The sequence below is a fragment of the Gossypium arboreum genome, chromosome 2 (genome assembly GCF_025698485.1).
Source record: "Gossypium arboreum isolate Shixiya-1 chromosome 2, ASM2569848v2, whole genome shotgun sequence".
In the NCBI taxonomy this organism is placed as follows: domain Eukaryota; kingdom Viridiplantae; phylum Streptophyta; class Magnoliopsida; order Malvales; family Malvaceae; genus Gossypium; species Gossypium arboreum.
In genome coordinates, this window is record NC_069071.1 from 114,359,269 (window position 1) to 114,377,698 (window position 18,430).

The window sequence follows — 18,430 nt, forward strand, 5'->3', positions numbered from 1 at the left end:
TAAAATACTAAGACTTATTCGGGGTCGTTGGATTACAACTTGTTAGATTCTGGTTCTGGTCTCTTTCAAAATTCCCTCAATTGCACCCATTTCAACATGTGGAATGGAAGGGAAAGGAGGAACTTATTCCAAATGCAAGATGGTGATTGGAAAATTCGTATTCTTTTCATCTTGAAAGATTTTATGGAACTATCATTTATAACCTAAGAATTAGGAGATAAATAACATCAAACAATTTGAATTTTGTTTTGATTAGTGAATTTTAATCCAAAATGATATCCAAGTTTATAAAAAAAAAAAAAAGGTAAATTATACTCAAAATCATTAAATTATTAGTAAATTTGCGTTTTGATCACTCAGCTTTAGAATGTTACAAAATAATTATTAAACTATTCGAAGGTTTTTATTCATTTAAATCACTAGACTGTTAATATTTTTTTATAGAAAAAATTCAAGTCAGCAAGCTATAAACAACGATTTGATGATCGGTACAATAGATCAATACTTATCAACGAGCAAAAAAACATATCTTAGATCCAAGTCAATTTGACTGTAAATGTTGATAATCGAAAAAGAAAATAGTTTGGATTTTGATTTGCAGAATCGTTACATTTAAAATTGTTTTATGAAAAAAATTGAACTATAGATGAGAAAATGAATGAGAGTTTTCGATCATTGCAAAATGTGCAAATAAAGAAGACCAAACAACAACAGTTTTAATAATCCATAACTTAAATGAAAACTTCTGAATAATTTAACGATAATTTTATAACTTTTTAAAGTTAACTAATCAAAAACTAAAATCTTGACAAATAAATTTAGAAAACAAACATGCATGTAAAATAAAAAATTATCATATATGTCTCATTTCTTTAATTTTTATTTTAAAAATATTAATTAAATACACATGAAGATTTTTTTAACTTATTGAATTGAGAAAATCAACAGCCAAAGAATCATATAATTATTTATTAAACAAATTAAAAATGATTTGGCCAAGAAAAGAACAAATTAAAAATGAGTCAACACATGTATGTCATCAATTATTCATTTATACTCTGCTTTATAGAGTTAAAAACTCCACGTAATAATCCAAAATAAGAAAAGGTCGTTTTATAAAATCTAATATGGAAATTATTGTTGAAAAATGTTCCAAAAAAATGTGGGATTTTGGAATGTAGGACAAAAACAAGTAGAACAGTGACAATTCCGGATTTCTATATTTGGTAGTAAAAATTAAAAGGAATAAAGAGTAAAAATTCGATGAACGAGGTAAAAATATCATAAAGATCTTTGTATTAGGAGTTATATTGTATTTTATCTTTTTTATTGAAAAAATAAACAAATTAATCCCTATATATTGATTAAAGAGCAAACTAATACTGTTAAAAATTGATCTATGTAAGAATGAAATACATGTGATATATCACGTGAATTTGGTTATTCTATAAGCTATGTTAGTTTTTAACCGTAGAATGATCAATGTCGGGTTTGCTCTTTGATCTAACATATATAGATTAATTTACCTATTTTGTGAGTAAAGGAGATAAAATATAATCTAACTCTTAGTACAAAAATTTTCATGGTACTTGTACCGAAATAAAAAAATTATCCCTCAAAAAAAGGCACTTGATAGAAGGGTTTTACCGTATATGCTCCTGGTCCAATAAATGTTAGTCTCGAGTCCAACGTAACTCGGGATATACCTGGAGTTTACACCCAAAAAAAGGGAAAGATTAGCAATATTTTTTAACCATAATCCATGCAGAATCTCCAACGGTTTGCCTAAACTGACAATGACTTTCGATGGCTAAGTTAAAAAAAATACAAAAAGTACAACGAATCACCTTTATGATGCCAAAGAAATACTGCCGGCTTGAGCATTTTCACTCCAATAATGTAAAATACATCATAATCCTTCCATTAATCTTCCCAGGCTTGCAATTGCATACCACCATGTGTGTCTTTGTTCTCCTATAAAGCCTCTCGTCAACCAATCTCAGACTCTTGACAGACCTAAATTACATAATGAAAGCACCAATGGATAGCTCACAAGCTCCATGGCGTTTACGCCTAGGATCTGCTTTGCGGACTGTGCTAGCTTGCTCCATAGTGGGTTGCACTACCCTCTACGGGCCGGAATCTGTCCGGCATACCATAACGTTTCCTGCGTTTTCCTATGTGACAACTATCTTAATAGTCTCGGATGCTACACTTGGTGATGCCCTGCGAGGTTGTTGGCATGTTCTATGTGCCAGCATTCAAGTAATACTGCCTTCTATGTTGATTCTCCGGTTGATTGGACCATCTAGGTTCAACTGTGGACTAGCTGCTGTAGCAGTGGCACTTAGTTCATTCCTGATCGCGTTACCTGGTTCCACGCATTTGACGGCTAAGAGGATTGCCTTCGGTCAGACTGTGATTATTTATGTAGGTGCAGTTATTCAAGGTGCAAAAACTGGAATTATCATTCATCCGATTCATGTCGCAGCAAGCACAGCTCTTGGCGCCGTGGCATCTATTCTAGCCATGTTGTTTCCGTACCCTCACTTAGCCTACCGTGAGGTAAGTACCGAGCTGGAATATGAACTTGCTTTGTTTTGCATGGGACTGCATCTATTTTGCATCAAGATTTATGTATTGCATAAGCATAACGAAATAGTGCAATGTTTAGGGTCAAGTTTCATGGTTGTTCATCCTCACCTAGTGCTGTAAAACACTAAAATAGATGCCAATAAACCTTTTCATCAAATATCCAATCATTTTCCTTCTGTCTACAAGATGATGATGAGGATTACGTTAATTTCTTTTCTTTGTTAAAACTAAGAGCATGAAAGTTAAGGTACATCGAAAAGCATGGTCCTTCATAATGCATAAACAGGGAAGCAGAAGAATAGAAAAATCATGAAGCATCAGATTCTTAATACCGCCATAAGGGAGAGTATATCCATATGTAGACCATTCAATTTTGGCCCAAATCTGAAAACTCAACCCAACCTGATTTAATCATAAAAAAGTCAACTTGAATCTGTCCAACTAGAACTTGAAATGCGCCAAGCTTGAGTGTCAAATCTGAATGACAAAACCTGAAATGACCCAAATCTGAAATTATCCGACCTGAAAACCTTAACTAGCAAACCCAAATGACCCAAACTCAAAGTAATTCAAACCCAAAACACACCAAATCCAAAACTGACCCGAACACAAAATAATCCGAAAATTTTAAAACCTAAATTGATCAAATCCAAAACTAACCTGATCAGCACAATTAACACATCTTTCTGTATTCTTTTTTGGACAAATATCTATATTCTTTTTGTTTTGACTATTGTTTGCTCACATTCCGTTTAATGGTATATCATTGAACTTTCATGCTCAAAGTTGAACTGATATTTTACTTATCAAGTGTCTTCCACTCCCTTCGATAACACACTTTGGCATGTTAGCCAGTGACTATATTAGGAATTAATCAGTAAACTAAAGAAGGATTAAGCCCTTTTCATGAATCTTATTCGTTTTAATATTCAACATTGCCTTTAGTTCAATCAGGGTATCTAATTTAACTGAATATAGTCCAATACTATGAATAGCCCTATCAATTGGACAGGTCAAGTTGCTTTTAGATCAGTCATTCCAGTTTTTAAAATTTTTGGGTCATTTTGGTTTCAGTTTGTTTTACTTTAGGTCATTTTGGGCTTGAATCATTTGAGTTTGCCAGTCATCTTTTTTGGATTCAATCATCTCGGCTTCAAGTCATTTTTGTTTTGGGTCTTTTTAGGTTTGGTTTAGACAGGATCATTTAGACAGGTTTGTATTGTTATATCAGGCTTAGATTTGGATTAATTGGGTCGAGTTTTGGGGTTCAAGTTAGAATTGACGGGTCTTAATATGGATGTACAGGTAAGAAAGATATGCAGATTCTATGCGGAGAATGCTTCAAACAGGTTTAATCTCTTAGTGGAAGCTTTTTGTGCAAAAGGCGACATGGCAGCGCATAATTTAATAACAGATGCAAGGTTACTCTCTAAAGCAGGAGCCAAGCTAATTGGAAGTATCAAAGATAAACATGTAAGTGAAAAAGCAGTTAAAGAGCTAACCTTTTCTAATCTCTGTCTGAGCTTTTGTTTGAAAGTAACATTGACGAGGTGTTTTCTGTTAACAGGAAGGCATGCTTTGGGAGAAACCTTGGTTGAGATTCTTGAAACCAAAGCGCTCAGATCCCGGAGAGAAACTGAAAGAGATGGATATGCCGATTCAAGGGATGGAATGGGCCTTAACCAATTGCACTCCCTTCCCTGTCAGGATGATGGACGAAGAGCTCGTAAATGTTCTACAAATTGAAAAGAAACAGATTGCTCTAAAACTTGAGCAAGCTATGCGTTCCGTGCCTTTTGATGCAGCAACAACTCCAGATATGAAGGGAGAAAATACAGACAGATCTTTGTGGACCCAAAAAGCCATTTCAACAAACCATGAAGATCTGTCATCCTTCTTCTTCTTGTATTGTATGGAACTCCTACAAGACGGTCCTGCATGCATTTTAAAGAATGGTGAGGAAGCTAAAATACAAGAATCAAGTCAGCCAAAGAAGCAAGGAAAAAGTAGAGTGAAACAGATGCAGAGTTTCCGCAGGGAAAACTTACTTTTCGCAATCAAGTGCTCACTTTCTCTAGGTCTCGCTGTGCTATTCGGTTTGATATATAACAAAGAGAACGGATACTGGTCGGGACTAACAATTGCCATTAGTTTCGTAACAGAGCGACAAGCAACATTTATGGTGGCTAATGCCCGTGCGCAGGGGACAGCCATGGGATCAGTATATGGAATACTATGCTGCTTTATTTTTAAAAAGCTTACAGATTTAAGGTTCTTACTTCTACTTCCTTGGATCATTTTCACCAGTTTTCTGAGACATAGTCGCATGTATGGCCAAGCTGGTGGGATTGCAGCAGTTATAGGGGCATCACTGATATTGGGAAGGAAAAACTACGGCACTCCAAGTGAATTTGCAATTGCTAGAACCGCAGAAGCTACCATCGGATTAATATGCTTCGTCGCAGTGGAGATTCTGTTCCATCCTTCAAGATCTGCAACACTAGCAAAAACAGAACTCTCTAGGACCTTAAGAGCACTTCAAGATTGCTTTAAGGTAATAAGTCTTCATACTGATCAAAAAGAAAATTTGAGAGAATTAATGCGAGAAAAGCAGAAGCAGCTGAGATATCATGTCAGGGAACTGCAGAATTTCATTGCAGAAGCTGAATTGGAGCCAAATTTCTGGTTCCTGCCATTTCATTGTGGTTGCTACAATAAGCTTCTAATATCTATTTGCAAAATGACAGATTTGCTACACTTTACTATCCATCTAATTGGATTTCTCTCAGCAGCATCCCAGATGCTGGGAGTCACTTGGGAGGAGATCCAAGAACAGATAAAGAATGTCCTAGAACATCTCGTGGACAAAACAGGCTCTTTATCAAAATGCCTGGATAAGGTATTACTAGTTAAGTCTCTGGAAGAGATTGAAAAACAGTTGCAAATGGAAAGTGTATCCCAAGACCTTGAGTTGGGAAAATCACCAAATGCAGATGTCTCTACACGATTGGGGTATGAAGAAACCAGCATTTCTGAGATCGGAAAGTGTTTTCTTCAATATACAATCAGAGTGGCAGATAAGACAGAGTGTAATGAAGTCGAAGAGATGCTTAAGAGCCAAATGGTTCTATGTCTAAGCAGCCTAGGCTACTGTCTTAATGATTTGAAGAGAGAAGCCACAGAAACAGAGAAAGAAATAGCTGAACTACTGAAATGGGAGAATCCAACAAGGCATGTAAATTTTCCTGAACTGTTATCCAAGCTTCATGCCACATGATAAAAATACAAAATCACACTAAACCTGTCAAATTGCAAGCTATACGAGGAAGCCTCAACGGTGACCCAGCTATTGGCAACCTCTGGTTCAATTTCATTTTTCTCTGCAACTAGATAAAAGAGACAACAGAAGTGAATATGTGAACTAGGCCTTTTCAAAGCCTATGTATATATGTATCAAGGAGGTTTCAATGCAATTTGCAAAAATTTTTCGGGACTTATCCAATCCGGCAAGGCTATATTCAGGATAGTATGGATCAAGTGATTGACTATCCTCAGTTGAAATGCCACCCCCTCTTTCAGCTCCAACACAATGCGGTGCTGCTATACGTTTAAAGTATTTGTGTAGGGAATTCATTTCCACTAGTTGCTGCTAAAGCACTTACGAATGTAAAGAATAAAAATATTTCTCAAACAAATTTCAACAATAAGATGACATTTATAGCCACAATTTGTCAAAGGTTTTCAACAACAATGATTTGTCTCTATTTTCAAAACAAGTCGGTCTACAAAAGCTAATCATCTAAATGTCCATTGCAGACACTTTTAAAAAAAATGCAAAATCTTCATTAGTTTTCATATTTCGGGTCCGCCATCACAAAATGATACGCTATAACCAGAACAAAAATGAAGATTCCAAGGAAACTTGCGAAGAAACCAAGGTCTTGATCGTCAATCATCTGAAACATTACAAGCAAAAATAACAGGATAAATCAGTTTCGGAACATAATCTTTCTCATTTCATAGGGCATATCTTGCAGCCAAATGGAGTAAAGAAAGAAAACACCAACAACCAGAAATAAAAACAGTAGTTTGTGAATAACACTTTACTCTTTTCTATATCACTAACCAGAAAGGCATACTAGAAACAGCAAATTTCCCAATCGCAACATTAAAACTAATTATAAAATTAAACTACTCTGATAAAAACAGTACTAACACACTTAATCAAATAATGATTGCTTCCAACGATTGAGTTAAAACCCAAATGATGAGTTAAACTGCCACACTCAAATTCAAGACTTTCTTGGAACATAGTGAGGCCAACCTAGAGATGACAATCGAAGGTGTGGATACGAATATTTGTGAATATCTGACTTGCTTTCTATATATTCAAGTAATATTTGGATTTGGATATTTAATTACTATCTGCATAAGATTCGAAGCAGCTGTGAATATTACTGATCCGAATCTGCTTTACTTTTGTAGATAACAAATTCAGACATCTAAATCCATTATCCACTTTACATATTAAAAATTTTATTCTAAAAACTTTCTACACTCACTATCTTCATATACTTAACGGATTTGGATATTTGATTGATAATTTAATTAATTTTCGGATAGTAATATTCAAATTTAATACGGAAAAATAAGGATTTAGGTTTTAAAGCAGATTTGCAGTCTCAGATTCAAATTCAAAATCGAATTCGAATATGAAGTTCACGGAAATTGCAGATATCCAAACTGTTATCATTCCTAGGCCAACACATCCACTATTCCGATCAAAGCATAAAACTGGAAGCTCAAGCAAAAAATAAACCACGAACTAAAATTTCTTAAGAAGCAATAATAGATCAGTCATGGATGATCAGCAGGAAAAGAAGATTAAATCTTTCTCGAACAACACCATAGTGGAACCAAGAATTCAGTTCTAAAAGTTAAAACTCGGTGATTATGAAAAATTAGTAGCTAAAAAAAGAACAGATTTAATGGCAGAATTTAGAACACTTACGATGAGAGCTTAAAAGGTAATGAAGAAAAGACGAATCTGAAAATTCCCAAATGGTCACTCACAATACTAGAAACGCGCAAGTATTGGCAGTGTTTTAAACAAAACTGGGCGACAGTTCAGGGTTGGCCTATAAACGAGGTCGTCTTGCAGCAAAAACATATGGTTCAATTCTTATATTAGTCCCTATATATTTCAAATATTGTAAGTTTAGTCCCTATACTTTAATTTGATCAATTTTAGTGCTATACTTTTTAAATTTTAAATTCTAATCCTGACCAAACAGAAGCAATTAAATCCAAATTTCTACTGAGTAATATATAAAAAATATTAGCTGATATGGCATCACACATCTTAATGAATTTAACAATTATGAGAACTAAAATATTAAAATTTGAAAAGTAAAGGGACTAATAGCTAAAATTAACCAAACATTTAAAGAACAAAAAATACAGTGTGGCTGCTGGGATTCGAGCCCAGGTCTCCATGGCCACAACGTGGAATTCTTACCACTAAACTACAGCCACAACTTGTTAAAGTTTTGAAAAGTAAAGGAGTAATATCTGAATTAACCAGAACATATTAAATAAAAAAATATTTGTGGCTGCTGGGATTCGAGCCCAGGTCTCCACGGCCACAACGTGGAATTCTTACCACTAAACTACAGCCACAAGTTGACAAGCATAGTCATTGTATAACTATTATGATGTTATGTTATTTTCAACAAAGTGCTTTGACATTCAATATTTAAGTTTGCAAAGAGCTTTATTGGAGCAATAAAATAACAAGAGCTTTAAGCATGTAAATAAGTTATGTAGAGAAGAAATAGTTGTAATTGAAATATTTATATTGATTCTTTGGGTTGTTTGATTGGATATGTTAGCACATCCGTTTACCTAGTGATTAATTTGTTAATCTTGTAATTTATATTACTTGCGATTCTTTTTAAAAGATATTTTTATTCTTGATAACTACTTATTATGTCAAGTAATTAATTTTGTTCTTTTAAAATATTCTCTCTAAATTTTAATAACTTTGTATCATTATTTATCACTAACAAACTATGTTAATCATGATCTCTCATTCAACCTTTTTACCTTGTGTATCACTAACAACTATGTTATAAGTAACTTCTTCTAGCCTCTCCATCATCATTATTATTAACCTCTTTTATAATATTAAGAAAAACAATATTTACTTCATTAATATTAAAATGACTTATTATAATATGTAAACAATTTTAAAACTTGTGTTATACATATATTTTTCTTTATTTAGCAAAAATATTAAATAAGTGTTTTGAGATATTATTTTATAAAACATCAATTTTACTTTATAATAAATTAAATATTGATGACATATCATAGAGTCTTAGAAAAAATATATGGTATTGGTTTAATCTAAAAATCTTATAATAATATTTAGATTTGTAAACTTTTCTCAACTTTCAAAACTTAATTCTAATTAATTTGAACTCGAACTCAATCTAATTTGATTTTATCATAAAATAATAACTAAATTCATTCAACTTGAATCTTAATTGGTTCGAATCCAAATTAATTTGAACTTAAAATGATTTGTATCGATGTTTACTTACCAAAAATCATTTCATGGTAAAAGTATTATGGAAATGAGTCAGATTGCATTTTTTCATTCTACACAAAAATGGGCAAATGAGTCCTTATACATTAAATTAATGAGCAAATTTTAAAATTCATCTATTTGTACTGTTAAAAACTAGCGTGGCTAACGAAATAACCAAACTATGACATGTGGCGTGCCATGTGTATCTAATGTAGATGTATAAAGACTAGTTTTTAACAGTAGAAATAGATGAAATTTTTAATAGAAGGATCGGTTTGCCCACTTTTCTATATAGGGGGTAAAATGCAATTTGACTCTTAGTTTATGAGTCTCCATGGTACTTTTACCTCATTTCATAGTCTCCATGGTACTTTTACCTCATTTCATCCAAATCTAGTCAAAATAAATTATAGTAAAAATTAAAGTTAACGAAATTCTATCAACAAATTGGAGTGGGTGCGCCGGAGTGGTTATCGGGCATGACTAGAAATCATGTGGGCTTTGCCCGCGCAGGTTTGAATCCTGCTGCTCACGGTTTTCTGGCCTCTAAACTTGGATTTTGTCAAGATTTGATGATATGACTAGTGTTATTAGAACAAGACCGAATTGGACAAATCGACCGAGAACTGATCAATATAATGGTTTGAACAAAAGGGTTGAGCCAATTAACTCAAAAATTGCTTGAAATTGATAAAAAATAAAAAAATTCAAGACAAAAATCGACAATTGAACAGGTTGACTCGATTTAATAATTTCTTTATTTTTATTTTTTAAATTTTTATAAAATTTTAATTATTTATTTAATTATTGTTTGCCTGACAGCTGAACTGATCGAACTAGTTGAATTGGGAACAGGGGGTTTAACATTTTCAATCATGCAATGTAGTTATTAAAACACTGAATGTGGCATTTTAAAATTTGACCACATTATCATATTTATCTAAATTTTTAAATTTTCAAGTAATGATGTGACACTACATCATCAAAATTTATAATTTTCTAGTCTAGGGATCAAAATGGACTTAATTGTCAAGTTCAAGTATCAAAATAGACTAAAAGAAAAAGTAAAAATACCAAACTGAACTTAGTTACCAAGTTCAGGGACCAAAAATTACAAGCTCTTTATTTATTTTTAAATATCTACTAAGGATACAAATTACACAAATGTGTGAATGTTGAAACATTCTCAAGCATCTCCCTATTCCTACCAAATAGATTCGACTGAAACAACAGTTTTCGCCGAAAATCGGGTTCCAATCTCACTGCTCTTTCTCTGGAACCGGCTCCTCATTTCGATGTTCAGACGATACCGATGTTTCTTGATAAGTGCTTGAACCTGATTCTTTCGTGCTTAAATCGATACTAAGATAATCCGTCAAGACCTTCTTCGCACCCGTGCTGCGATGTGCGATTTTGTTGCTTGTGGAAAATGATGATCTGTCCCCCCTCGCGGGGCTAGCTAGCTGTGCCGGTGAAAAGTTCGGGGTGGTAAATGTTGTTCTGTAAGGAGTGCTTGAGACACTCTTCGGACCTATTAAACCGGCTCGTAACAGCGAAGAGAATTGCTCCGAATGTTTCGTTAAGTCATCTATGTAGAGCAGGTCGTCGATACGTGCAACAATGTTATGCGCAAGGCTCTCCAACACTCTCGAGTAGCTTTCTAGAATCGATTTCCCAACATCCTAATCAACAACGTTAACGACTTTTTGTAACTACAAGCTTGGTGAGAACGAATGTTGTTATCGGGATTTATCGAAACATACCTTGTTGTATTGAATTTTGGCCATGTCTAACGTGGTCTGAGGAAGACCGGGGAACCTTTGCTTCAAGCAAAGGAGGAGGCTCTCAGCTCGGTCCGCGAGTATGTCTCTCTTGTCTACATCAACCATCAAGTCCTTGACCAATTCCCAACTCGACCGGGCTGCATTGTTGACAGGCCTTTTACGCCATAAATACATCGAGGCCTCCACTCGGTTGGCAATCTCTATCGCTTGATGTTCGGAGGACAAATTAAGGCAATCGAGAAGACATTCGGGTGTAAACATATCTGATGAAATATGTCGATAAATGACATCACCTAAACTGGCTCGACCATTCTGAAACACATTTGGAACAAGAAAACTTAACAACCAAGTAATCAAAACGCCCGAGAAAGCGTAAACCCAAAAACTTATTACCTTTGGAAGTGCTTCCAAATACGATTCGGGGACTTCAATATCAGCAAGACTAACATTGTTGATAGCCATTGCAGCTTTTAGTATCTGGTTCGTGCAATCCCGTTTATGTTGCAATTTCTTTCGTGAACTATCATCGAGGCCTCCTGGAGGTACTCGAGGTACGGGAAGCCACCATTTTTCCTCTTGTCGTTGAAGGGCTTTTCCGAAACAGTTCATCAATCCATCACCTTCCGGGGCTACTATCCCTTGATCAACATACCAAAACTCGGTATCGACAAAGCTATCCAGTATTTCCTGCAACAATGTTGTTCATATCAACAAAACCAAATCATTATCGCACCGAAACGAGAACCAAACGATCTTACAAGAAGCATTTTGTCCAATTTTCTCAATGCAGGGAGGTTAACGTAAAGATCCGATCGAGGCCTACAAGTCATGACCTGAAAATCACAGGTGATTTTGGTGTCAATGGCATTCGAATTGCTTGGGGAGCATGTTGTCCAATTTTCTCAATCGCATTGCATCGATACCGAATAAAAACATGTTCGCTTATCTAGCTTTTACCTCAAGCTTAGTTCCATCAGGAAAAGTCTGAAATGAAGGTACCAATTCAACAATGTGATCACTAACACAAAGAAGCCATTCGATCTCTCGTCGCCACATCGATTTCTTCTCGGCCGGAACCGGTTCTAGCCTCCACATTTGCCCAAATAAGGTGGCTACAAAGTTAAATCAGCCAATACCAAATCATAAAACAAATGCTCACATTGAAATTTTGATTAAAAAAAAGGATAAATTGCATTAGTAGTCACCTAATTATTAGTAAATTTCTTTTTTAGTTACCTAACTATGATGAAAAGTTACAGAATGTCACCTGACTATTTGATATATTTCTTTTTTGATCACCAACCGGCTAATGATGACAACTTTTAAAATTGGCATTAGAGTAACTTTAACCCTTAATATTTATACAATGTGTCAATTTAGTCTTGATTTTAAAAAATTTAACCTCAACGATTACTTATATTGTAAAAATCTTTTAGAACTAAGACTAAATTGACATAATTTATAAATATTGTGGGTTAAAGTTACTATTATGCCAATTTTAAATGCTAATAAATAATAGGGTAAAAATAAAATTACTAATAATTGAGTTACTACCAACTTATTTTACCCAAAGAAAGAAACCATTGTTAGCAATAGCATACCACAAAGATTGGTGATGGCATTTGAAATAGCCAAAGCTGTGCAAACACCATTTCCACAACCAGACATATCTTCACCAAGCAACAATTTAGCAAATCTTTCCTTCATCAATCCAATCTCTAAAAACCCATTAAAACCAGACACATTAGCATAATGATTCAAGCAAGTAAAATGACGGCCACACACACACACACACATACATATATACATACATAAATACACTCTTTACCTGAAATTGTGGAGCTTTGTTTCTTTAATTTTGTATCATCCAATGGGGTCTCCTTTGCATCTTCACTACAACTAGAAGTGGAGCAGGAACTACTGTCACTGTGTTCTTTGTTGCTCTTTGTTTCTGCTGTCAAAATATCAGAACTTGAACTACTTTCACAACCCTTGTCTTCAAGCAACACTGCAGATGTACCCAATTGCACACCATTTTCAACGAAGTTTTCATTTTTATCTACAAAGCTTCGTTTTTTTTCAACCAAGTCCTCCATTTCAGCTTTATTGCCACTATGCTTTAGCCTCTGCAAGCAAGAGCTGTTTGTGTCTATGTCTCTGCAACACAAGCTGGTAACAGATTTTGAAACCCAATAGCTGTCAGCTTTAGGCTTTGGTGAAGACAAACAAGGCTTGAACTGGCAATGCTGTTGTTGGTGATAATGTGGTGTTGGGTGGAACTATTTGTTGTTGGTGGGTGAAATATCCATCCGTAAGGTTGTAACCATGTCTGCTTCAATGGGGCAAATTGGAAGTTAAAAACAATAAATAAATGAAGAGAATTTTGGTATGGGTTTTATTTTTCCTTTATATTGTGACAAAAAAGTGGGAGTCTTTGTTATCTTATGGCATGATAACTCATGATAAAACTATTGGTCTAATTTTTTATTTAGTCCTTCTATTATACTAAAATTTTAGATATAATTTCTTTGTCTTAATTTGACATTGTTATTTGGTCCTCTATTTTATATTGTTATCATTAATTGTTGTTAAATTGATGATGTAGATTTGTTTACTGTCAAGGGCAGGTAGGATTTAATCTCGTATAATTATAAGTTAATACATAGTAAAATTTTATTTTAACCTTTTAAAAATAATAAAATTTTAATTTAGTCATTTTAAAGGCTATAAAGTTATAAGCTAATACAATGGTAAAATTGTATTTTGACTCTTATAAAATTTATAATTCGATTTCGACCCCTAAAAATTCTAGTTTTGCCCTATTTACTATTATTCGATCACACAATTAGTGTAAATCCAATTAACAATGTTCATCCAACAATAAATTTACATGTCAATCGAATGTCAAAATTGTTCGAAAGAAGAAAATTCACATAATCAGTTTAGGGGCAACACCTAATAATATTTTCGATTTGACTCTACTAATAACATTATAATAAAAGTAGTAAAACCAAATTATATCAAATTAAAGGATTAAATGCAAATTTCACCTAGGGACTAAAACAATAATTAGACCAAAACATCTAAAGACCTCCCAAGTTTCCAAATTTAAAATTTTTTTTTTGGATTTTTTAAAATCAATGAAAAAGTAAGGTAATGGGAAGTCGTGTAGCCGACGGATCCTATCCATTATGTCTACCATTTTTAAAGTTTAAATCTTTCATTTTTTTTTTATTTTTATTTTTTTGCTTTATTGCCAGTTCTTGAAGTTACTTGACAACCCTTTTTCATGGCTATCTTGAATTTAAAAAGAAAAATAATTTCAAAATTCAAAACATGTAAAGTAAGAATAATTTTCACTTTATGATGCTTATGTATGTTATTTTCCACTTTTGTATGGTCATTCATGCAAATATCCCCTTTGGCATTTGAAATTTGACAATTAGGAATCTTCTTTTTTTTCAAATTCAAATCAAATTTGTCAAATTTTGATTTTTTCATAAAAGATGTTTAATTTAATATTTAAATTTAATGTATTCATAATCATAAACCTTGATATGCTATTAAAAAGTAAAGATTGGTATGAGAGTAATGGTGAGCTGATTGGTTATTGAGAGTTACAGTAAAATATTGGTGGATTTAATACTAGGGAATGAGAGAGGGGGAAACTTTTCGCTGGAGTTAGAGATCTGTAATTGGATGCTGAAAAATTAGTATGTTAAACTTCGATTTATGTCAAGAACAACAAATATAGTAGTTGATACTATAAGTAAGGAGGTTCGGAGACGTAAAATGGGATTGCTTATATTTGCTTGACCACCTGTGAGGATGCATGATGTAATCCTAAAAGATAAATGCTAAATAAGTCTGTTTTTAGTTTTTTCTATTGAACATTGCAATTCAACTTCCTTTTTGTAACCAAAAATAAATGAAGTCATATAAATTGATTTTAAAAATAAATTTAATGAGTCATATAAATTGATTTTAAAAATAAATTTAATGATAGGCCAAAGGCAAAGGGGAATGTAGAGGGTTTGGTTCAAAATTGGTAAATTTATTGTTAAGTCCTTGAAATTTTTTTAAAAAAAATTATATGGTAGATGGTGCTCGTGAGTCAGGCTAGACTGAAGGTTGATTTTTAAAAAAATTCTCAGGCTCGGGTTCAAGTTCTACTTGCTCAAAAATATTGTCTTACATTAATATTTATATATTTTTATAATTAAAAATTACTTAAATTTAGTTTGGATAGGGTTGGATCAACTCGAACACAAAGACTTTTTGTCCAAGCTTGACCCAAGTTGAGTTGGTTTGATAAGACCAAGCAGTCCACTCAACTCATGGATAGGTCAATTTTCAATAATTTATAATTCAATTATGACTTCTAATTTTTGTTACCTTTTTTCTTAATTAAATGAAACTAGAGGTGTTCATGAGTCGAATCCGGCTAGTCTTAAACATAATATTAACACACTTTATGCTTGCCCAAGCTCGGTCTGGTCCAAAATATGTGCTTAAAAGTTTGCCTAAACTTACTCATTTTTGCAAAAGACTAAACCTAAGCCCATTTAAGGCCCACCCATATTATTTTTAATTTTTTAAATATATATTTCTATTATATTATTTTAATATTCAATAATTGAATACAATTTTTATTTATTGAAATTTTTATATAGTAATGTTAATATTATTTTAATGTTTACACTATAGCAATATTATATATTTAGTATAACTTTATTTTTTTAATGTGTTCTAATTACATAATGTATAAAAATAACAAAATATAAAGTATTATAAACTTAAAAAATGGTCGGGCTTAAAAGGGCCTAAATTTTTTTACCCAAATCCATTTTTCGGACTTAATATTTTTACTCGAATTCTCCCAAATTTCAGACGAGCCTAAACGAGTAACCCGATCCATGAATAGGTCTTAACGAAACTATATATAGAATTATATACTATCAATATTTCAAATAATTCATTAATTTATGTTGTTCCTTTCTTTGCGTACAAAAGTGAAAACCCAAGTTGGAAAACAACTTCTTTTAAGGATTGATTTGAGAATTAAGACAAAATCAAAATAAATTTTCCTCACAACTAACATTGAGAATGATTGGGAAAAATGACATTGAAATTTGAAGTTTAAGGTCTCATAATTATTTATCTAATGAAATCCCTTTGTTTAACATACATCTACACCACTTAGCCTTTTTCTAACTTTCCTTGTAAGGCTTTAGAATCTTGTGGTCACTTCTCTTTGGTTAATGCGGTTGGTCCAACAAAAATTATATTTTAGAATTTGGTTGATGTTGATTTCTAATTTGAAAAGTCATTAGAGGGATTAAAAAAGAAAAAAAAAAAAACTTGATTGTCAAGCTGTTTTGGGTCTTAGTATATCAAAAAGTTAATGTATTAAAAGTTAGATTGTATTTTGTCCCCTTCACTAAGAAAAAGGATAAATTAATCCATGTATGTTAAATTAATCCATTTGTACTATTGAATACTAGCTTGGTTGACAACATAACAAAATAGTGACACGTAGCGTGTCACATGTACCTCAGATTGGCGTACAGGGAACAGTTGAAATGGATGAAATTTTAATAGAAGGACTAGTTTGTTAAATATAGGGACTAACTTGTATATAATTTAGTAGAAAGTGTAAAATGTAATCTGACTCTTAATATAAAGGCTTCATGGTATTTTTACTAATACATGTCTTATTTAAGGTAAAATAGAAAAAGTGTAACGCAACATTTAGCTCTTGAACTTAACAACTCTTTTTGGTCCACGTTAGTTATAGAATTTGATAGTTTTCTTAGTTTTGGTCTATGTGATGATGTGGCACTCTGATATCGTGCTATATTATAACCTAAAAACTATAATTTTATAATAAAAAAGTGATGATGTGGCACAATATTAAAGTACTAAATTAAATATACTAATAACATTATAGAAAAAATAAAAGGGCTCAATTATGCTAAATGATAAAGAGATTAAAATAATAATAACACCTATGAAATTTCAACTACTTCATTATGGCCCTAACTTATGAAGCAAATTTTATGTTAATCCTAAATTTTGAAACATTTCAATTAAATCCTTAAATTAAAATATTATTTTAGTCAAGTTTTTTTTCACTGTAATCCTCAATTTTTGCTTTAAAATATTTATATATTTTTGACTTTACATTGACATTTAATTTAAAGCCGACTAAATTAATTTTAAAAAATAATACTTTATTTAATAAATGCGAGTGCAAAACTCAAAATTTAAGATATCTTATGCCCTTAACCTATCAACTCAAAGTGAAACTTATACAATCCGTAACGAATCCGAAACATGAACCATAAAACACACTCGAAAATAAACTTATCATTTCGTTTCCCTACTTCCTAGGAGGAAGGTCAGGCACTTTTTCAGCTTTTCTAAAAGCTTTACTCCCGAAAACCAAGAACCCGATCGCATGTCCGAAAACGGCAGCAAGAAAGACTCCGCCGTTAAACGACATGACAGCCAACATCACCATGTAACTCAACCCGGCTCGCACTGTGTGCATCGCTGTCTGGAAGAACCCGGCGGCGACTTTATTAGCTCCGGGCTTGATGATGCTGCAATAAGAGAGCCATTCCACGACCATGGCTAGTGCAAATACCAAGATCAAGGCTAATGCGTACATGCCCGAATTACAACCGGGCCAACCTGAGAAAAGGATTTCGGATTTATGACCCCAATAGAAACTCATGTGTAGCAAGGATTTCCGGTGAACGTGCAGGCCCGTCGTGTTCCAAGCCGACGTGGTTTCGACCATGTTCGCCATCTTCGTACTAGTTTTTTATGGGATTTTGAATACAACTGTGATGGGATTTTAAAGAGAAGTGAATTGGAATCTCCTGAAAAACTCATTTGAAAGCAATCCCAACATGGAACTGGCATTTTCCAAGTTCACACGGACCGAATGAACTGCTACAGCAGAGATTTTCAGAATTTATTCCCTCTTTTTCCATATATAATATATACACTTTAGCTTTATTTTGAGTCCTATTACTCTGTTCTGGCCTTCTGAGTTTTGTTTTAGGAAAATTGTTTTGGCTTTATTAAATGCCATCTTCAATAAAGTGGATGAGGGACTATTAAATTTTAAAAAAAAAATTTAGGAATTTAATGATTTTTTTAAAATCAAGGGTATAATTAATATTTTTAGATTAATGAGAATTTTAAAAAAATTAAGGAGGTTTAATTAAAATTTTAAGGGAGAAATTAAACTTTTTCAAAATCATCGTAATATTTGTTTCTCTTAAAAAGTAACTAAATTTGTTCAACAAAGTACTTTTTAGAAGCAATACTAAACACACCCTTAGAGGTGTTAATGGGTTCGATAAATTCAGTTCCTATTAAGCTTATACCTCTACTATTATTTAATAGTACTTTGTTCTTTTTTATTTTTTAAAAAATTGCATATGGG

General features: G+C 32.9%; 4 protein-coding genes, 1 long non-coding RNA gene and 3 other non-coding genes across 8 annotated transcripts; 2 read left to right on the forward strand and 6 right to left on the reverse strand.

Moving 5' to 3' along the window:
* Window positions 1–1,111: 1,111 nt before the first annotated feature.
* On the reverse strand, window positions 1,112–5,096 carry LOC128289397 (uncharacterized). The gene is made up of 5 exons (XR_008279051.1): window positions 4,875–5,096; window positions 4,644–4,781; window positions 4,098–4,529; window positions 1,848–3,086; window positions 1,112–1,706 (listed from the first exon to the last, which is right to left on the reverse strand). It is a non-coding gene; the product is annotated as an uncharacterized LOC128289397 (long non-coding RNA).
* Window positions 2,029–6,446, forward strand: LOC108466325 (uncharacterized). Its single transcript, XM_017766656.2, has 3 exons — window positions 2,029–2,565; window positions 3,901–4,068; window positions 4,163–6,446. Exons 1-3 carry the CDS (start codon window positions 2,029–2,031, stop codon window positions 5,870–5,872), a joined length of 2,415 nt encoding a protein of 804 aa, XP_017622145.1. The 3' UTR covers window positions 5,873–6,446.
* LOC108461354 (dolichyl-diphosphooligosaccharide--protein glycosyltransferase subunit 4A) lies at window positions 6,291–6,551 on the reverse strand. The gene has a single exon (XM_017761184.2). It carries the CDS (start codon window positions 6,549–6,551, stop codon window positions 6,441–6,443), a length of 111 nt encoding a protein of 36 aa, XP_017616673.1. The 3' UTR covers window positions 6,291–6,440.
* A 1,507-nt stretch (window positions 6,552–8,058) lies between these two features.
* On the reverse strand, window positions 8,059–8,130 carry TRNAH-GUG (transfer RNA histidin (anticodon GUG)). Its single transcript has one exon. It is a non-coding gene; the product is annotated as a tRNA-His (tRNA).
* A 72-nt stretch (window positions 8,131–8,202) lies between these two features.
* TRNAH-GUG (transfer RNA histidin (anticodon GUG)) lies at window positions 8,203–8,274 on the reverse strand. The gene has a single exon. It is a non-coding gene; the product is annotated as a tRNA-His (tRNA).
* Window positions 8,275–9,639: 1,365 nt separating this feature from the next.
* TRNAS-AGA (transfer RNA serine (anticodon AGA)) lies at window positions 9,640–9,721 on the forward strand. Its single transcript has one exon. It is a non-coding gene; the product is annotated as a tRNA-Ser (tRNA).
* Window positions 9,722–10,283: 562 nt separating this feature from the next.
* LOC108465465 (rop guanine nucleotide exchange factor 7-like) lies at window positions 10,284–13,383 on the reverse strand. The gene is made up of 7 exons (XM_017765789.2): window positions 12,800–13,383; window positions 12,573–12,689; window positions 11,929–12,083; window positions 11,730–11,804; window positions 11,365–11,658; window positions 10,951–11,283; window positions 10,284–10,869 (listed from the first exon to the last, which is right to left on the reverse strand). Exons 1-7 carry the CDS (start codon window positions 13,065–13,067, stop codon window positions 10,447–10,449), a joined length of 1,665 nt encoding a protein of 554 aa, XP_017621278.1. The 5' UTR covers window positions 13,068–13,383; the 3' UTR covers window positions 10,284–10,446.
* A 3,804-nt stretch (window positions 13,384–17,187) lies between these two features.
* LOC108466791 (copper transporter 4-like) lies at window positions 17,188–17,941 on the reverse strand. The gene has a single exon (XM_017767157.2). It carries the CDS (start codon window positions 17,783–17,785, stop codon window positions 17,354–17,356), a length of 432 nt encoding a protein of 143 aa, XP_017622646.1. The 5' UTR covers window positions 17,786–17,941; the 3' UTR covers window positions 17,188–17,353.
* Between the last annotated feature and the right edge of the window lie 489 nt (window positions 17,942–18,430).

Coding starts and splice junctions, on each gene's coding strand:
- LOC108466325 (XM_017766656.2), top strand. CDS start 2,029: ATGAAAGCACCAATGGATAGCTCACAAGCTCCATGGCGTTTACGCCTA. Junction 2,566..3,900: donor CTCACTTAGCCTACCGTGAG/GTAAGTACCGAG, acceptor ATGGATGTACAG/GTAAGAAAGATATGCAGATT. Junction 4,069..4,162: donor GAAGTATCAAAGATAAACAT/GTAAGTGAAAAA, acceptor TTCTGTTAACAG/GAAGGCATGCTTTGGGAGAA.
- LOC108465465 (XM_017765789.2), bottom strand. CDS start 13,067: ATGGAGGACTTGGTTGAAAAAAAACGAAGCTTTGTAGATAAAAATGAA. Junction 12,690..12,799: donor ACAAAGCTCCACAATTTCAG/GTAAAGAGTGTA, acceptor ATGGGTTTTTAG/AGATTGGATTGATGAAGGAA. Junction 11,284..11,364: donor ATTTGGAAGCACTTCCAAAG/GTAATAAGTTTT, acceptor AATGTGTTTCAG/AATGGTCGAGCCAGTTTAGG.
- LOC108461354 (XM_017761184.2), bottom strand. CDS start 6,551: ATGATTGACGATCAAGACCTTGGTTTCTTCGCAAGTTTCCTTGGAATC.
- LOC108466791 (XM_017767157.2), bottom strand. CDS start 17,785: ATGGCGAACATGGTCGAAACCACGTCGGCTTGGAACACGACGGGCCTG.